Source organism: Bos grunniens, chromosome 13 (genome assembly GCF_055505025.1).
Source record: "Bos grunniens cultivar Pamir isolate PY7600 chromosome 13, Bosgru_T2T1.0, whole genome shotgun sequence".
In the NCBI taxonomy this organism is placed as follows: Eukaryota; Metazoa; Chordata; class Mammalia; order Artiodactyla; family Bovidae; genus Bos; species Bos grunniens.
Window position 1 is genome coordinate 23,320,607 of NC_141177.1, and position 20,378 is coordinate 23,340,984.

General features: G+C 50.6%; 1 protein-coding gene across 6 annotated transcripts in view; it reads right to left on the bottom strand.

Moving 5' to 3' along the window:
* ANGPT4 (angiopoietin 4) overlaps positions 1–19,723 on the bottom strand; it is a 43,119-nt gene extending 23,396 nt beyond the window's left edge. For all 6 annotated transcript variants that reach the window (XR_015139190.1, XR_015139194.1, XR_015139192.1 and 3 more), the window contains exon 1: positions 19,086–19,723. Coding sequence is in view for 1 of the 6 variants with exons in the window: in XM_086332631.1 (XP_086188757.1) it covers positions 19,086–19,394 (309 nt within the window). In the remaining 5 variants the exon portion in view is untranslated. The remainder of the gene's footprint in view (positions 1–19,085) is intronic.
* Between the last annotated feature and the right edge of the window lie 655 nt (positions 19,724–20,378).

Here is a 20,378-nt window from a genome sequence, read left to right on the forward strand (position 1 = left end):
CCAAAAAAGTATGTAAATTAAAAAAAATTTTTTTAAGTAATATTCTGAAAAAGTATCCATAAGCTCCACCCAGGACCAGCAGCCCAAGTCCCCAAACTGAGATCCAGAAAACTTGCCTAAGGTCACCAGCTGATGGCCTGGGTTCCAAGACTCCCTCCCCAGGGGGCTTCTCAGGTCTGCACAGCAGGCCTGGGGCCTCAGGGTAGCTTGGGGTCCTCTCTAGTAATGGGAACCCCCTAAGCACTCTTATTAGTCCCCTATTTGTTCTGTGGCTACAAATGGCTGGGTGGGCGAAGGCCACCCACAGCTGGGACCCATCACCGAACTTGCATGCCCACTCGTGGGCTCTAGGATGGTAATCTGGGCAAGAAGGGCCTCAGTTCAGCCAGCCTGCAGCTCTGATGAGTAATGTCAGCCTGTGTGTAGGGGTTGGGTCCAGCCCAGGGCTCAGGCACCAACTGGAAGGGTGGGAAGGGAAAAGTCCTCATGGAGAGGAAACCCCAGATGGGATCTGCCCCAGCCCCCCAGCCCCACTCAGGATTGGACCTGCCCATTCTCTGTCACCCTCCTGCTGGTAAACTCTCAGGCCTGAGATGGGAAAGAGGGGCCCTGCATCTCAGCCACCTGACACCACCCACCCCAACACACACCACCCCCGGCCTGCAAAGAGGCTGATCTTTGGCCCTTGAGCTGCCCACTTCTCGCCTTGGCCCTGAGTTTGGTTCTGGCTCTGCTACGCCCAAGTGTGGGCCTCTTAGCAGTTGAAGGCTGCCTTTCCCTGAGCTTCACTTTACCAACCTGTGACACAGGGACAGTAAACCCTGCTTCTTTTGTGGGAGGGAGCATTTGAAAAGGGCCTTGAAGGAAAGGAAAAAGTTTTGATAGGCAGAGCCTGGGGGAGAAAGGAAAGAACTCTGGATAGAATATAGCTGAGCACATAGGCAGGAGAGTCTCAGTGGCCAAGGAGATTTGCTGAAGTCTGCTTTTTTCCTGCATTATCTAAATGAAAAAGACTTCATCTGGTAAATGGATAAGCAACTGTGGCCCAGTCATCCAATAAACTCTACTCAGCAATAAAAAGGAATGAATTACTGATGCATTCAACAGCATGGAGGCACCTCCAATTAGACTGCATTGAAAAAAGCCAGACTTAAAAGGCTACAGACTGTAGGATTCCATTCATATGACTTTCTGGAAAAGTCAGAATCACTTGTTGCTAGAGGCTGAGGCCCAGGGGTGGGGATTCACAGCAAAGGGACACAGGGGAACTTTTGGGGGGTGTTGGCAATATTTTGTATTGTGTGACAGTGGTTACATGATGATATACATTTGTCAGACTCATAGAGTTGTACATTAAAAGGGTGAATTTCACTGTATGTAGACTATATCTCAATATAAAATCCATCAACACAAGGTTCTATAAAATGTCCCATATAAAATATGTGTTATAATATGTATTATATATAAATATGGGCTGCCCTGGTGGCTCAGATGGTAAAGAATCTGCCCGCAGTGCAGGAGACCTGGGTTCGATCCCTAGGTTGGAAAGATTCCCTGAACAAGGGCAGGGCAGCCCACTCCAGTATTCTTGTCTGGAGAATCTCATGGACAGAGGAGCTTGGCAGGATACAGTCCATGGGAAACGTATGTTATAAATGTGTTTCCTCAAACTAATCCCTCACCTTCTGAGTTTCATTTATGTAGTCAAGAAATTATTTTTGAGTACCTATTATATGCTAGATCCTGTTTTAGGTACTCAAGAATAAGGAATGAACAAAACTGGCAAGCTTTCTAATTCCAGGACACTTCCATTGACTATATCAGTTAAATTCCAATAGTGATGAGCGCTACAAAGAAAATAAGACAGGGTAGTGAGTGGGGTCAGGGGCTTGTTTAGCCACAATGGCAGGGAAATGCTCAGCAGAGGGGGTCATCTGAGCTGAGCCGACGTGAAGAAGCCAACTATGGGAAAGTCAGGAGGAAGGGAATTCCAGGCGGGAAAGGCAGTGCAAAGGCCTTAAGGTGGGAATGTGTCTGGTGTGTCAGAGAATCAATAAGATCAATAACAACGATATGTCCTGCCTGTCTCTTTTGTAGAAACGGTTCAGATTTGGGAAAAGCGTTTTGTCAACTACAGATAAAAGCCAAGGCAGAAAGAAAGAGTAGTGCCTTATATATGGTGAGCCTGGGTTTGAATCACAGCTCTTTAGCTTAATGGCTCTGTGACCTTGGGCTATGTGACCTTGGGCTATGTGACCTCTACCTCTTTGGGCCACTTCTCTAGAATGCAGATAATCGTAGCTCCTATCTCCAGACGGTAGGGAAGATTCCAGGCATGATCCATTTAAAAGGCCTAGAGCATGATTACGTAATTGACACATGAAAAATTCTGGTATGTCTGTAAGTCTGTATCAGGGGTTACCAAGCAGCTGTTGAAAAGAACGAGGTCGACCTTCATCAGGAGTGGACGTGAAAAGATGTCCCAGATACACTCTTGAGAGAAAAAAGCAGGATACAGAACATTACCTACAGTGTGGACCCCTTTGCATGTAAGAAATCCCAGCTAATGTGTTTCCACGTGAACTCAGACAAAGGTCTAGGAGACACAAACTGGTGACCGCGGTGCTTTGCTTCAGGGAAGGCGATTACAGTGGTGGTGATGGTAATGTTTTGTTTTTGTTTTTTATATTCTGTATCTCTAAATTGTTTCTATTCTAAAAAAACCAGAATGAGATTGTATACAGGCATGCTTCATTTTATCATGCTTTGCAGATATTGCCTTTTTTCTTTTTCTTAACAAATTGAAGGTTTGTGGCAACTCTGTGCCAAGCAAGTTTGTTGGTTCCATTTTCCCAACAGCATTAACTAACTGCATATCCGTGTGTCATATTTTGGTAATTCTCACAGTATTTCTTTTTCATTACTATTATATTTTTATAGTGATCTGTGATCAGGCATCTTTGATGTAATTACTATGAAAGATTATGACTCGCTGAAGGCTCAGATGATGGTTAGCATTTTTTAGCAATGAAGTATATTTTAATTAAGGCCTGTACTTAAAAAAAAAGACACAATGCTATTGTACACTTAATGGACTACAATATAGTGTAAAAATAACTTTTGCAATGCACTGGGAAACTACAAAATTCATGATTCTCTTTATTGCAATATTCACTTTATTTTCAGCAGTTTGGAACCAAACTCTCAATATTTTCAAGGTCTGCCTGTACAGATATAATTACTGTAATATTGAAAAGCCAGTATGTCAGCCAGGCATTCTTAACAGCTATTCCTGGATCCCTGAGGGATCTGTGAATAGAATTCAGGGAATCTGTGGACTTGGATGGGAAATAGTTGTGTTCAGTTTGTTTTTTTATTTTGCTCATCTCTAATTGAAAGGCGCTTTTCCTACAGTGATGAATGTAGGCCACAAATTACTGCAGCGGTGGTGGTGCGCGTGACTTCACCAGCAGACGTCACAGATAATCCCTTGTCTCACTCCAGGGGTTGTGGACATTCATGACATACTGTTTATACTTATTACAACTTCAGAATGGTGGAAGGGGGACTTCCTGGCAGTCCAGTGGTTAAGAATCCATCTTCTAAGACAGCGGTTGTGGATTCGATCCCTGGTCAGGGAACTAAGATCCCACATGTCATGGGACAACTGAGCCCACACAGTGTAACCTCTGAGCTCACATGCTCTGGACCCACAGCTAGAGAAGCCCAAACGCTGCAATGAAGAGCCTGCACACTGCAAGACCCAGCACAGCCACAAAAAAAAAAAAAAAAAAAATGACAGCAAGTACTAGATCCACCAGAGGTCTTGTTATTTAATAGACTAGTACAGAAGTACTATATGACTGTATCACACATCTGCTCTTTTTTCTTTTAATTTAGTTGTTAATTGGAATATAATTGCTTTAGAATGTTGTGTTAATTTCTGCTGTACAACAGTGTAGATCAGCTCTATGTATATATCCCTTCCGTCCTTACTCTTCCTCCCGCCCCTGCATTCCACCCCTTTAGGTCATCACAGAGCACCGAGCTGAGCTCCCTGCGCTATATAGCAGCTTCTCACTAGCTGTCTATTTTACACACAGTAGTGTGTGCTACTCTCTCATCACACATCTGTTCTGAAAAATATTTGATATCTGTATCTCAAGGCAATTTGTTTCCTTTGTAAATCTACGCATACACACTTAATTTTTTTTTTTTTTGGCTGCACTATCTTCATTACTGCTTGCAGGCTTTTCTAGTTGCGGTGAGTAGGAGCTGCTCTCAAGTTGCAGTGTGTGGGCTTCTCATTGCAGTGGCTTCTCTTGTGCAACACAGGCTCTAGGCACCCAGGCTTCAGTAGTTATGACAAGAGGGCTTAGCTGCTCCAAGGCATGTGGAATCTTCCTGAACCAGGGTCAAACCCAAGTCCCCGGCATTGGCAGGCGGATTCTTAGTACCTGGACAACCAGGGAAATCCTGAAGCATGTAATTATATAAGTTTAAAGACATTCTTCTGAGAGAGGCTGTAGATCTTTATCAGATGCCAGAGGGACCCAGGGCACAGGAAAGGCTGAGACTCTGAAAACCCCTCCTACACACATCTCTGCATGAGTGGACACTCAGTGGGCCACTAACTCTGGGTGCAGGGCCTTTGCTAGCAATTCTTCTGGAGCTTGGAGGATGTCTGGCAGTTTCTAGGTGTTCCATGAATATTTGTTAAGCTGAATGAATGGATGGATTGGACATCTCCCCTCCTGAAAGAGTTAGCTCTGAAATAAACCACCCCATGTAGATCTGTGGTATAGCCACTGGCAAACAGAACAACAGGAAAGGAGAGAAGTGCTTTTATAAAACCATGGAACCCCAGCCTGAGCTGCTTCATGGCTTGCCACTTTTCACCTTTGTGCCTCCACTTCGCCATCAATAGATGGAGTGGTAACAGTACCACTATGTGGGGTTGGAGTGAAGAGGGAAGATGTGGACCTCGTAGAAAAGGGCCCGAGCAAATGGAGGCTCAGACACATAGAGTCACTTCCCTGAGGTCACCCAACAAGTTGGCAGTTGCTGGATTCATATCCAGTTCTGCTGATTTGAGAGGCCAGGAGGTCAGGTCCGGTGAGCAAGAAAGAAACTCTAAGCATATACCAGCAATGAATAGGCTCCTTTTCCCCTGCTTCTAGTCTATACCAATACCAGCTCACCATTCCATACCTTGCATCTTTTTTCTTAATGTAATTTGGAGATTGCTCTATGTTCATCCAGATGAACTTGCCTTGCTGTTTGAAGTGCCCCACCGTTTGCTCCTCTGGTCCCCTATAGCTGGGTCTGCAGGTTCATTTCCAGGCTTTTGCCATCACATCAGGGCTGCTGGGAACATCCTGCCCACTTGTCACTAAATCCCTCTGCAAGGCTGCTTGGGGATAAATCCCTCAAACCATAGCAGCTGCTTTAAAGGATAAGGACACTTGAGATTTGGACGAACTGCTCTGGGCAGAGGGTTGTGTCTGTGGTTCGCACACTGTGTTTGGAAGAGGGATGCCGGGGTCTGGCCATGGAGCCAGGGTGTTATCTACTCAAATCCTCCAACACACATCCACACGCCCCAATCTCAGGAGCTTCCAGAGCTTCTCCTGTCAGCTCTCTTCTGACTTTAAGGTCTGCCCACAAGTGTCACCTCCTCTGATGGCCACCCCATCAAAGGTAAGTGCACCCGCAGCCCTACGACACCTGCCATGACTGTGGTTTCGTCACAGCATGTCACGTGTTTGAAATCACTGCAGTCGTTTCCTATTTGCCTCTCTCCCCCCATGGGAATGTCAGCTGCAGGAGCATAGGGGTGCCCTGTTCATAGCTATACCCTCTGTGCCTCAAGCAGTGCCAGTAGCTATACCAACTCAGTAACAAATAAGAGGGGCTCAGTAACTATTTGTTAAAAAAAACACAAATAGGTCAGTTCTATGTAAAGGGCACCAGATTTCCATGGAATATTAGTTTGGGTGCTAGAAATAAGTTTGGAGACTCTGACTCAGCCCCAGCTGCCCCCTGGATCCCTGTGAGAGGCATGGTCAGAGGGGTCAGAGAGTTTGGAGAGACCACTAGTTCAAGGGCAGGAAGAAAAGGAGAAGCGAGGGAGGCTCACAGCAGGGGAGAGAGCCAGCTTGGGGCATCTGAAGGAGAAAGTTCCAGAAACCTGACACAGTCTTGGGGCTCATTTGTCTGTTGAGCTAACTCATTCAGAAGCGCTGGGACCCATGCGGGGCACTAGAGGGAGAGCAGTGACTAGAGGAGGCTCGTTCCTGCTCCAGAGGTGGTGCCAGGCATTACCCTGAGGGCCTTATTTGGTCTGTTTAGATCTTGACTGTCTCATTGCCCCCATTTCACTACCAAGGAAAAGGAGCACAGAGAAGATGAGCCCGTTGCCCAAGTCTCACAGCTTGTGAGTGGGAGAGGCCGGCTCGGGACCAGGCCTTCACGGCTGCCACCACTTCAGTGGGCTGCTTGTGGTCTCCGGACTCCAAGGCAGCCCCAGTGATCTCCCTTCCCAGTTCTCATGCCCCTGTGTCATCAGACTGGCCAATGTGAACAGGATACTGTAGACGTGGTGGTGAGCCAGGCTGACATCACACTGTGGCAACATCACTTTGTGGCTTCTGCTTTGTCCCTCCTGAATCTCTTGCTCTGGAGGAAGTTGACCACCATGTCCTGAGGAACCAAGCAGCCTGAGGAATCAAGCAGCCCTGAGAAACCATCTGGAGAGGAACAGAGGCCTCCCACCACGGGCCAGTACTGCCCTCCCAGCCCTATGCTGGGGCCACCTTAGAGGCTGATCCTTCAGTCCCAGTCGAGCCTTCAGGGGACCACAGCCTCAGCTGACACTCAAGTATAACTGCATAGAAAAAAGACCCAAGTCAGAACTACCTTATTAAGCTTCTCCAGATTCCTGACTCCCAGAAACCGTGAGAGATAATGAATGTTTGTGGGTTCAATTAACTTGCTGAATGAAAGTGTGAAAGTGTTTGTTGTTTGGTTTGTGTCTGAATCTTTGCGACCCCATGAACTGTAGCCCGCCAGGCTCCTCTGTCCATGGATTCTCCAGGCAAGAATACTGGAGTGGGTTGCCATTTCCTTGTCCAGGGGATCTTCCCAACCCAGGGATCGAACCTGGATCTCCTGCATTGCGGGCAGATTCTTTACCGAGCCACCAGGGAAGCCCAGCTTGTTGAATGCATTAGGGTGACTTGTTCTAGATAAGTACTGTCCTGCTTTCGCAGAGGTCTCAGAGGTCAGACACTCTTGCTCACAGGCCGCCCACCCTTCTTGCTGGGCACATTGCATCCCACCGTCACCTCCAGGCTATAGTTTCCCAATGGAACTAACTAGTTTCATCTTACCAGTGGAACTAACGTTGTATCTGTGGACTTGACGGTCAAGGTCGGCCCCTCCTCTGCCCATCTCCAGCCCCTCCCATCCCCTTGGGCCCACACAGGCCCTGACCCCTGGGCTCAAGGCAGAGGGGATTTGTCTTGTTTTTTTCAAGCAGCCAGGCCCAGCCTTCCTCGGCTGTTTTCCTCCCTGCAAAAGATTCTGTTGCTTTCCTTCTAGGTCAGGGCTCAGTGGAGTGAGTGGGCAGGGAGCCAGGGCTGGAGAATGTCTTGCACCAACAGCCTGTAGAGGAGGGATGCGCTTTTCAGCTCTTAGCGTAAGTTGTAATCCCCGGATTCCCGGCACAGGCCTGGCTCCGCCACGCTTCCAGCTGCAGCGTTGAGTCTGGCGTGGGCCTGGCGCACGGCACTGTCAGGCGCTGGTTCCATCACTGCGTTGCTGTGTCCTTTCTGGACCAGTGACAGAGCTTCTCTGAGCCTCAGTGGCCTCATCAGAAAATGGGGCTGACTGATTCCTCCTTGCAGAGGGGCTGGCATGGGCCCCTCTGCCGCCTGGATGTGGATGCTTCTCGTCAGCTGGGGCGGGGCAGCCAGGGCCTTGGCCTCAGCTGTCCCTTTATGGTTGTCTGTGTCCAAACTTTGATCTTGAGAGGACTGTCAACAGTGAGGCCCAGCACATGAGTCCTTCTTACTCTCCCAAGTGTAGAAGCCGGGAGTTTAAACAACAGGGTGACGTTTCTTGCAGTTGCTTGCTCCCCGCCACTTGGGCATCAGCCCTTACCTGGAGTGGGACTGTGTGTCCATTTTGCTTGGCAAATGTCTAATTAGTGCTTATTATGTGCTTGTCACTGTCCTAGCCACTATGTGTGTTAAATCCCTGTTGCCACCCTCTGTGATAGGAGATACTATCAACCTATTTTACAGATGAGGCACAGAGAGGTTAAGCAACTTGTCCAAGGGCAAGTCCAGGTTCTCTGGGAATGATTCTCTTAGGCTACACTTCAAAGCTGGCATGACTGAAGTGACCACGTGACAGCACTTCCCCTCCATCACCACCCCAGCTCCCCCTGGGGGAAGGGAGTCAAGTGCGCTCTAGATGGAGGGAAGCCTTACTGGAGTATCTCCGCCAGGGAGCACCAGACTTTCCTGTCTGAGGAACTCTGGTGGGTAACTCTGCCCTCATCTGATCTTCCTCTGCAGCCTGGAGGAAAAGAGCGATTGCTTTCCACTTGACAAATGAGTTTAAACCGAGACCCAGAGAGGCCGAGCGTTACCCACAGCTGGTAAGTAAGGAACTGAATCCAATGGCTAAGCTCTTTCTGCTCACTCATCACTGGTGGGCGAGGCTGACCCTGAAGACAGGGTGACAGGGATAGGACCAAGGTCAGGCAAGGAGGAGAGGAGCAGGTCCAGATGTCCACAGCCACTGCCCATCACTGGGGGTGGGACAGAAAAGTGGCCATGTCAGTTTCCGGCACCCCAGAGCCTCAAGAGCAGGGTAAGATCTGGGGAGGTTGGTCTCATCTGGGCCACATTCTCCTAACTCTCTGCATTCCAGCCACTGTGAACATTTTCCACTTCCTCGAAATCCCTTTGTTCTGTTCTACCTCAGGGCCTTTGCACTTGCTGGTCCCTGTGCTTGAAATGTTTTTCCCTTCTTTTCCTTGCCTAAGAACTCCTAATCTACTCTTCAGATCTCAGCTCTGTTCTTCTTCCTGGAGCCATTCCTCCATCAAGGTTGGGCCCCTTATTATTTACTCCTTGAACAGGTGAGCCCCTTCTTCACAGCATGTATTAATATCATGATTGATCAGTATACATGAGAAATTACCAGGTTAGTGTCTTTGCCGCTGCTTCTGGAGGCGAAAGACCAAGTCTTCCTTGCTTACTGTTGAATTTTCATCATCTGCATGTAAGTGACTAGCATGTAAGCTCACGGTAAACATCAATGGCTACTGCTTATGCTTAATCGCTCAGTCGTGTCCGGCTCTTTGTGACCCCATGGACTGTAGCCTGTCAGGCTCCTCTGTCCATGGATGCTCCGGGCAAGAATACTAGAGTAGGTTGCCATGCCCTCCTCCAGGGGATCTTCCCAACCCAGGGTTAGAGAACCCAGGTCTCCCGCACTGCAGGCAGATTCTTTACTGTCTGAGCCACCAGGGAAGCCCTACCATCAGTGGAACGGGTGATTAAGCATGTGGAGGAATGAACACTCCACCTGGCAAATTAAGTTCAGAACGGTGCACACAAGTGTGTGCACACAATCCCAGAGTTTCCTAACTGTAAGGACACATGGCTTTTTCATGAGTTACCTGACTGTGTGTCCTCTAACCACTAGGGAGGAGAAGTAAAGTTGTCCCTGACAATGACCCCAGGGTGAATGTAGTCAAGTCACTCCCCCCGCCCAGGGGAGTGTACCCATCTGTAAAATGGGTAGCAGGGAGAGGCAGTCTGTGTAGTGATTAAGAGTGTGAGGTCTGAAACCAGCTTGCCTGGGTTCAAGCCCACCTCCCTCACCTCCCAGATGTATAAACTCTTTGGGCCTCAGTTTCCCCACAATAAGTGGAGATCATAACAATCCTCACCTTTCAGGATGTCGTGAGATTTAATGAGTCATGTTTGTAAAACACGTGTACTAGTGCCTGGCTCAGAGACAGTACAGTGTATGGAGTCTCTACAACAATGCAGGGGCTCCAGAAGACAGAAGAAGCGACAGCAGAATTTCTGATTTCCCTACAAGCAGATGTGGTGCCAGACACACTCCCAGACTCAGCAGGCACTGGCTATTTGGGCCTCACAGCAAACTCAGGCACGTGCTTACCACATCCCCAGCTCACGGATGGAAAAACTGAGACTCAGGCTTTTCCCATATTTGCAGAGCTATAAATCTCACAGACACAAGGTTGGGCGAACAAAAGCAAATTGTAGAAAGAGATGGACCGTGTGACCTCTTATACAGAATGTGGGAGGGATCTGGAGTAAGGGGTCAGCAACACAGAATTCACGGTAGCTATCTCTGGTCAGGGAGGGAGGTAGGAGTGGGGCAGGGGCTTAAAGGGATTGGTAAAGTTTTGTTACTTAAGCTGGGTTTTAGGGACAAGAAATTTCATCTGATCTTTCTCTATACCTTTTCATCCGTCTGAAACATTTCAGTAACCATTTAGAATGCACAGAATGAGCAGCAAGGAAATAACCAGGGGATAGTGATGACAATAATTTTTTTTCCCTCTGCGTCTTCACACAATTCCATATTTCTGAATTTTTGCACTCTGAAAATTAGTCAAAACCTGAGGAAAACAACTAGGGCTGTTGGCAAGAGGTAGAGCTGGGATTGGACCCCAGGTCAGCGTGACTCTGGAGGAAGAGGCCCCAGCCCCTCATCTGCAGCCTCTCTCCAGCTCATCTCTTAGCCTGGGGGGCCCACTTACAGCTTTTGCAGAGATTTCCTGTGGGGGTTCCCCTCAGCTGCCTGGGAATCACCTTCCTTCCTTCAGCCTCATTTAGCAGACCAACAAGTGCTAGACTGGAGTCAGGAGCGAAGGGCCACAAGTCTCCGCCATCCTAAGCTTCTGAGGCTCTGTTTCTCTGTCCAAGGGACATAGTTTCACTTTCAGCCTCAAGCCCCAGGCATCTCCTCACCTGCCTGCCTACCCCACCAGGTCTCTGCATGCTTTACTTCATTTTGTCCTCACCTGAGGTGCTTGGTTCCAAGCCCCACCACTTTGAAGAAGAGGAAACCGAGGCCCAGGGAAAAGAAAAAGGGACTTTCCCAAGATCACACAGGCAGGATGCAGAAAAGTTAGCATTCCTGTGCTGATTCCGAGATGGATTCCTTTCCTGGGCCGAGCATCCTCAGTAAGTTTTCCTTTCTTTCTTCCTTCCTTTTTTTTTTTTTTTTAAAGATTAAAGAAAAATGTGGACCATTTTTAGTCTTTATTGAACTTGTTGCAATATAGTTTCTGTTTTATGTTGTGGTGTTTTGGCAGCAAGGCATGTGGGATCTTAGCTGAAAGGCAAAGTCTTAACCACTGGACTGCTGGGGAAGTTCCCCCAGTGTGTTTACAATAGCTGGATTTCCTGGGCTCTGTCAGACACTGTCTTCAGCCCCGCCTGTATATTAATTCATTTAATCTCCATGACAACCTGCAAAGTGGCTTCTACTATTGTCCCTGTTTCACAGACAAGAAAATTGAGGCACAAACTGGCAAAGGGAGAACACACAGCCAGCAGGCAGCAGATATGGGATTCAGATTGAGTCAGTGGGACCCCAAGGCTCATGCTCGGTTTCTGTTGGATTTACCCTGGTACAAGGAGAGAGGTTGTAACAGTGAGGATGCCTAGATGGAGTTTTGCAGTCCGCTCAGTTCTCAAGGGCTGTCCTTGAAGACTGAGGTGCTATGGGAATCTTCTCTGGCAGAAGTTCTCCTTGGCTGAGGGCCTCCTGGGTGAAGGGGAAAATCTAGCCCCTGTGAGTTTCCCCTCTGGCGGCCAGGGGCCTCTGTTCCCCAGGCTGGGTACCCAGGGACCCAGGACACAATGGATGGGTCTTGTCAATTAGCCAGGAACTGGTCCAAGTGCTGAGAGTGTGGTTTCTGGCCTTAGACAGTCTAAGTGTGAACATGACCCACTTTTCCTGGTCATGGGACCTTGGGCAAGTCACCTCACCTCTTGGTGCCTCAGTTTTTTCATCTGCGAATGGGCAAGCAATCTTCCTTTATAGACTCATTGTGAGAATTCAGTGCAATCATTCTCACAAGGCACGAAGGACAGTGTCTGGCACACAGGAAGGGCTTCATAAACGCCAGCCCTGGCTCCTGGTCTGTTTCTTTATCCTACCCTCTCGCTGGGAGGCAGCATTTTAAATTCCACTTTGCAGAGGCACTACTTGAAGCAGGTGGCTTCCCCCAGGCCCACAGCTGGTTGGCAAGCCCCCCTGGGACATGGCCCCTGATTCAGGCTCCATACTAGGCATTTCAGAGCCAACTCCAGGGCTAAGCAAACACTCAGAGGCCAGAGTCTAAGCAGAGGTACAGGCTTAAGGGCAGACCTGGGGCCTGTTTTCTCACATTTCCCGCTCAAGGAGCAAAGGGGAGAGAGGATCTGTGTATCTTCCAGCCCAGACTGAGCTCTGGAGACTGGGAGGAGAGAGTCAGAAGTATAGGGCCGGCCGGTTCCTCTGGGGAATCCCACGTGAGGGGCCGTGCTGCCGCTGCTCCCTGATCATCCCTAGGCCCAGGGCATCTGTGCCAGCTGTTTCTAGGCTCCGTTCTTGGAAAAGGGAGAAGCATTCTTCCAAGAAGCAGATGCTGTTCTCCCCACCCCCTTCCCCAGGCCCGAACTGTCTAGAGGAGCCAGCAGTGAGGTTAGGAAATCAAACCCCAAGACATTTTGTTCGGCAACCGAGATCCATTTCTTGTTTGGATAACCAAAGGCCGAAAATGCCAAGAATTTACGGGCAGCCTGGGGAGGCCAGGGCAGTTGGGAGTCCTGGCCAGTTTGGGAGGATCTTGGGCTGGGCCAGGACCCCACGCTGTGCTCCCACTGGATGCGCTTCTGACCCACATCCAGCCAGGCAAGGCCTTACGACCACTGGGCCGAGGGGCTGAGTTATTCTGAGGTTTGACGTCAGGGTCCTGGAGAGAACAGCAGAGGCTGGGGGGCTCCTGTCCAGCCTTTGACCCTTCTCTGATTGGCTTTGGGCACAGAAGGGGAAGAGAAGGAGGCCCCAGCTGAGCCTAGCTGGGAGTGGGGTGCTGGCCATAATGCCTGTATGTCCTCCAGTGTGGATGGAGCATGCAGACACCCTGGGAGGTAAAGGCAGGAGAGATGGATGGCATAGGAGTGGGCGGACCAGGGCGAGCCTGAGTGCGAGACAGGGAGAAAGCTGAGGAGATGCCAGCCAGACAGGAGAGAGTATGAGAGTGACAGACACCTGCAGACTTAGAGAAGGTGAGTCAAGCCACCGTGAGAGCCACAGGACAAGAGACAGAGAGACACAGAGAGAGAGAGAGAGGCGGAGATGCACAGGAAGACAAGCAGAGAGGGCTAGCTGTTCTTGGTACAGACGAGAAAATAGAGGGCTCCCAGGTTTGGGGGTTCAGAGTCTGCCCCACTCCTGGGACCCTGGAGACCCAGCAGAAGCTCTGCTGCCCTCAGGTGCTGAAGGTGGGACAGGAGCCTGGGGACTTGTGTTTCCTCACACTTCTCATGCAACGAGGGCTAAGTGTGGCACTTCCTGGTTGAGAGGCCCCTGGCCGCTGGGGGATGACAGGACAGGAGAGGGTCTTTATTAAGCACCTGCTCTGGGCGGATGCTTTCCGGGCTCTGCCTCTCTTAACCCCACATCAAATGTCAGTAGGTGCTTTCCCTCTCTTGTCTCACACACACAGCAAGTATTCCTGAGTCTGTGGTGGACTCAGGAGCCAGGCGCTAACCACTGGAAGGCACAGCCCAGCAAGGGATGCCTGCTCTCCAGCTGGCTCTGCCCCCCACCCCCCATTCTCCTCAACATTCCTGCTGCAGCTCTTCACCCAGATGAAGGAGTGGAGCAGAGCCAAGAGCTGATGTGCAGCCCACCGAGCTGATGGCTCCAGACATGAGTCATTGGGGCAGAGGCTTCCAGGAGGAGGGGGAGGGGGAGGAAAAGGAGACCAGTGGGAGGAAGGGAAGGGTAGCAGTGTGTGGAAGGGAGTGAGGAAGGGGGAAAGGGAGCAGGGATGGGGCATCCCCATGCACCCTGAGCACAGGCGGAATAGCTGGAAGAAGAGAGTGGGTATTAGGGAATTTGGGATTCTGGAAGGGAGCACCCCATTGTCTCAGATCTGGCCTCCCCTACCTCCTTCACACCCTCCAGAGTTGTAGAAGGAACACAGACTTTGGAGAAGTGGACTTTGGGTCTCCCTGCTGTGCCATTCTGGCAAGTTCCTTCCCCTCTCTGGCCTCTCAGTTTGCTCATCTGTACACTGGACTGGGAACAGGGAGAGGGGTTGAGGCCACGAGGGAGGGAGGCTCTTCTCTGCAACTTCCCAGATGAATGAGACTTGCTGAGAGTTTGGTCTGGAAGGCCAGTCTTCCCCAGGCATCCCCGATGGCAATGGTGATGAGACTATTTTAAAACTCATTTTTTTTTCCTAAGAGATTGTAGCAGAAGCCAAAAAAAGGCCCTCAAGTTTCAAAGACCCTGAGATAAGCCCAGACCAAGAGAATGCCTGAGAGAAGAGCCAGAAGAAGGTCACGGTCACAGAAGGTAGCAAGTATTCTTGACTGGAGTGAGAGAGATGACTGTCCAGGTGCCTCATACCCCTGAGCCAGGGGCCCTGTGTCTTATTTCGGAAGGAAGGACTCAAGAATTTCAGGATTTGTCTTTCTTTCCAGGGAGAGTTCCTCATGGAAACAGCCAACATTGATTGAGAATTTACTGTATGACAGGTGCTGGGCCAAGGACTTCATATGCGTTATCTCATTAAACCTTCTTAGAGGTAGGTAATGTTGTCACTGTATTTTATCGGCGAGGAAACGGAGATTCAGAGAAGTGAAGCAACTTGCCATAGGTTACACAGTTAGAAAAGGGCAGAATGAGTCTCGAATTCAAAAAGTTGGGCTCCAGAGTTGGAGCTCTCACCTTCCAGGCTGTGCTGCTGCCTAAAGAGGTGACGGGACCCAGAGAAAAGTGACTGCTGATGGGGTCTGACCTTGGGGCAGGCTCCACTGGCACAGGGTGACCTGGAAGTAACCCAAAGACCAAAGGGCCTGAAGGGAACACTCAACCCAAGCATACTCAGGAGATGGCAGGACAAACCTCTGCTTGGACCCCAATAGAGACTGGGTAAGACTGGGAACTGCAGAGAACACCAGCGTGGACAAGTGACTCTCCCTGCCCTAAGCTACCTGCCACCCTTGGATTGACCAGGACCAGCGGTGCAGGGCTCCGATAGAGATGATGCTGAATTAAGTAATAGCCAGTTGAGCTACTGTACCCCTGCCCAGGTGAGTTACCCATGCAGCCGAAAGGGTGAGTTAGCGGTCTCCCTGATCCTCGCAGCCAACCCTCTACCATACTATTGTTGTATCCACTTTGAGGAAGGGAAAACTGAGCCTTGCTCATCCACAACCACGTGGCAAGTAAGTTCTGGGGCTGGGATGTAAACTCAGGTCCACCTGATTCCCACATGGGAATTCTTTAGCCCCACAGTGCTCCATGGTGAGCCCTGCCCGGGATTATCAGGCTATGTGGACAGATATCTGGGGAGGACACTCCACTGCCAGATGAAGAGGTGAGCTGAGCGACCTCCTAACCTGAAACCCACTGGTTTAAATCCATCATCTGGCTCAACCAATGTTATTCAAGCACCAGGCACCCAGGGGAGTTGAAATGGATGAGAAGGTGAGGCTTGGGGTAGAGAAAGCAGGTGCAAGGTGAGAGCAGTGTCCAGGAGAGAGGTGACAAGAGCCAGGGCAGTGAGGAAGACAGGAGGATGACCTGAGAAGCTGAGGGGATAGGATGGATAGGATCTGCTGCCTGGGAGTGGGGTGGGGTTAAGGACATCCCAGGGCCACAGATTACCTGTTGGCTGGGTGGTACTACCTTCAGCAGAATAGGTGGGGGGTGGGGAGGGAAGATCTCAATTTCAGGCGGCTTTGGAGTTGAGAAACTGTGAGCCCTCAGAGGGGAGGTCGGGAGCCCCTCAGACGTTGGTTTGGTATCATCATGGGGGTGGGGGGAGATGGTGCTGCGGGAATACTGGGAGGGCAGCCCTGGGGGTTGTGCCACAAAGTATGAGAGGAAACAACAAACAGAGACTCTGCCCTGGGAAACAGCAACATTTCAGGAGAAGGGGAGGAGCAGGATTGGCCTGAGAGATGGGAGGATCACTGTGCATCCATCCATTCAACAGACATGCATTGCATACCTACTATGTGCCAGGCACTGTTCTAGGCCCTGAGAACCCAGTAGCAAACAAAACAGACTGGCCCCTGTCTTCTTGGAGCTCACAGACCGAAAAAAATGTTTTTAAGAACAGGTGGTAGTAGGTGCTAAGGGAGGAAACCAAAGCTGGGTAAATGGACCATAAGGAGGGTGGCTATTTTAAATGTGGTGGACAGGAATGGCCTTTCCGAGGAGGTGACGTTTAAGTAGCAGACCTGAGGTGCGTCAGGAGTGAGCCACATACATGTCTGGGTGAGGGGTGTTGCAGCTAGCAAGGATTTTCACTCAATAAGAGAATAACTAAAGAGAATGGGAGCCCCAGGAGGGTTTTGAGGAGAAACTAACCTAGCTTAGGTTTTAACAGGACCCCTCTGTCTGCTGAATACAGAATGGACTACTGGGGTCTGGGTGGAAATGGAGCTTAAGACAGCAGTTGTGATGACCATCCAAGTAGGAGATGGAGGTGGCTGGTCCAGGATGGAGGTAGGGAAAGCAGTCAGAGTGGTAGATGAGGACTGGTTGATGGAGACAGTTTCTGGAAGGATGATATGGGTTAGCGATACTAAATTTGCCAAGAGGTCAAGTAAGATGAAGACTGAGCCGTGGCCACTGGATGTAGGAAATGGGAAGTGGGAGGCTACTTAGGAAAAGGATGGGATGAAGGAGGAAATAGAGGCAGAGCTTGTAGACTTCTGAGAGCCAGGCCAGAAGTCAGAAGGTATAGGCTGGAGAAGGGTCTTGTTCTGTCTCCTCCTCCTTCTCCCCTTCCTCTTTCTTTCTTTCTTTAACATGGGAAATGCAATTAAAGACTGAGAGGAAGGAATAGCCTAAAGGGAGGAGTTGTTAGAGACACTGGAGGAATGGTTTGTTTGAGGAAGTTCAGGGGTTGCAGGGGATGCGACCCACAGTTGTGAAAGAGTGACTTTGGTCCATGGAGGAACCCTTCCTCTGAGTCAGAGAAAGGCCCTGGGGACTGGTGGGTGCATAGGTGAATCTGCAAGTGTGGGGTAGGCCCCATGTCTCTTTGAAGTAGGAGATCCATGGTCTGGTGAGAGGATGGGCACAAAGTGAAAATGGAGGCTGAGGAGGAGACGAGGCTTGGCATGACCCTTACAGGACTGGAAACAGCTGCCTGAAGACACACAGATTTCAAGGCAGCATGGAGCCCTCTGGGATCCAGTGTATGAGGCCAAGAGCTCCCTTGAGGGGGGACCTAAGCATGGGATGGTGGTGGCTGTAAGTGTTGCAAGGTAGGAGGGGCAAGTAGACAGTGACTATGAGAAGATGGTGAATAGGAGGCTCAGGAGATAGATGGTCAGGGCAGGAATGAAACAGGAGTTTAAGTGTGTATTTGAGTATGTGCACAAATCAGCTTGGTTAGATAAGTGTAACTCTCCACTTGGGAGATGGTCAACCCAGGGTATGCAGAAGGTCATCCTTTAGAAAACAGGAGGAAGCCACTGGAACTCTAATTTATGTGATTTCATGTTATCTTCTTAAAGTTTTCATTTGTGTCATACCTTGTACATATTATATTAATAAGGTGCACAAATACTAAATAAATATGCACGTACTGGGGGAGCGAAACATTGTCTGCTGACCAGGCAAACAATCTGAACAATTTGAACCATGGGATAAAGAGGGACTGCTCCCCATCTTGGACATCATAGGATGCTTTCCTCACCCCACCCAGGGCTGAACCTGCTTTGTTCACCTCGGTTTCTTGCCTAGAGCCTGGCACGCAGTAGATGCTCAGAATATCTGCTGAAAGAATGAGGGCAGGGGATCCTAGAGTGGCCCTGGCATTGGGCCAAAATGGCAATGGGGTCCTCAGCCCCCTCATCTCTGCCACCCCATATCCAGTTCATCAGCAGAGCCCATTAACTTCCCCTTCAGAATATACTAGTATCTGACTGGCCACACCCCCTCCTGCTGTCCTGTCTCATGTCACGCCTCCATCACTTATTGCCTGGTCTCTTCCTTGGGCTCCCAGCATCAAATCTGTCCCTTATAGTCTATTCTGTTAAAACTAACTCAGGTGTGTCTCACCTGCTCAAAACCCTGCAATGGCTCCTGTGAAGCTCAGAGGAAGAGCCAAAGTTCTTCCGGTGGCCCTCAAGGCCCGGCATGGTCTGCCCTCCCCTCACCTCTTGGATTTTGTCCCTCAACCCTCTATTGCCCTCCTTCTCTGCTCCAGCCATGCTGCTGTTCCCCAGGCACCCCAACTACATTCCCACCACACAGCCTTTGCACTTGCTGGTCCCCCTGGAAATAGCTTCCCCCTAGAAACCTTCCCAGGTTGCTTCATCACTTCACTTGTTCTCTGGTCTAAAACGTCACCTCCTCTGAGAAATCCTCTCTGATTATCTGACTTCAAATAGCCACCTCTGGTCACCCCTTGCCTTTTTCTTTCTCACTTTGCTTTACCTCTGACAGAGTACATATTGTTCATCCCTTTATTGTCTCTTTCCTATCCTGGTCCGGAAGGGAATGTACTCTTCTGCTTACTGTTGTATTTGCTGCTCCTAGGACGGGACTGGTCCACACTGGAGGAATGAATGGCAGTTGGGGAGTTAGGTTTCCAGTTCTGTCTTCTCCCAGTTTGTCGTGTGGCCTCAGGCTCATCTCTGCCCCTCTTTGGGCCTCATCATTCCAATATGTACAATTCAGAGACAAGGGCCCTATTAGCCTGGCCATCTGTGTCCAGGGCAGGGCTCTGGGGTAGATGCTCCACCTGCTGTTCGCTGCCCTCACCCCCCTGCAGACCCAGTCCTTACCTTCTGCAGCCACTGCGTGTTGTTCTCCAGCATTTTTTCCAGCTGTCGCATCCGCTGGCTTGGCCAGTCTCCTAGGTTCAGTGTGGCCGCCGGGGAGTCCCTCTGGAGACTGTTAGAGCCCCCAAAGGCCTCGGGCTCAGGTGGGCAGGGCTCAGGCTCTGGCAGCACGAAGGTGTAGCTGCATTGGCCGTGCTGGACTCGGTGGGCCCGGCGGCGCCCAGCGGCCTCCTGCCCCCTCCGCTGGGCCACAGTTGTAGAGGCCACAATGAGAAGGAGGCCACCCAGCAGCATGGCTGGTGGGGAGGGCATCCAGAGATGTGGTGATGGCGAGGGGTGTTGAGTCAGAGCCCTGGGGCTGGGCCTGTCCACCACCTATCTCTGTGCCGTTTGCACCCGCCGCTGGCCAACAGTGGCCAGGCTTGCCTGCACAGCCGCCGCAGCTGCAAAGCCCTGTTTGGCCAAGCTCTGTCCAGGCGGCTATTTATAATTGCTCCAAATACCACAGCTGCTCCGCTTCCTCCCACCGCCTCACGCTCCCGCCCCCAGACACCCCCTCACCTCTACTCTTCCCTCTTTCCCTTCCTGCCTCCTCGCGCGTGTCCGCACGCTGCCTCTATGTCCCTGCACTGGCTTGCTCTGCCTGCCTCGCCTCCGAGTCCTTTTATGATCCAGTGGAGGCCTGGCCTCCCTGCCAGAGGGGAGGAAAGAAAACAAGACACACACACGCGCACACACACACACACACACACCAAACCCGCAAGCTGCCTGCTTCGGGAAACCAAAGGCAACTGAATTCTCTCTTTCTGTCTCTGTCTTTCCGTCTCTCTCTCTCTCCAACCTCTCCTTGCAAGGCTGAGATCTCAAATTTCAGCCCCCAGCGCCTTCTCCTTCTCCCCCCTCCACCTACCCCTTCTGATTTCGTGTTAGCCTTGGAACACAGCGGAGTGACCTTAAACAGAGCAACGGGGAGGGGGGCAGAGGGGTGAGGCTGGGGAGGAGGCAGCCAGTTCGATCTGTTTCTAGAGACAGAGAAAATCCTTGCAAGGCTAGGGAAGTGGGCGCCCCAGCCAGGCTCCCATCCTCACTTCTCTCTTGGGGCCTGGATGGGCTCCGGTGCTGTGATAGAAACGGGAGCGTGTTCTTGTCTTGAGGCAGATAGCGCTGCGGCTGCCTTTGGCTGGAACCGGCAAGTAGATTTTGGGGAGAAGAGCCTGAGGTACAGCAGTGTCTTGACCAACCCCCAAGTTAGAGGCAGTGGGCTCTAAATCCTACTCCCCAACCACTGACCCTGAG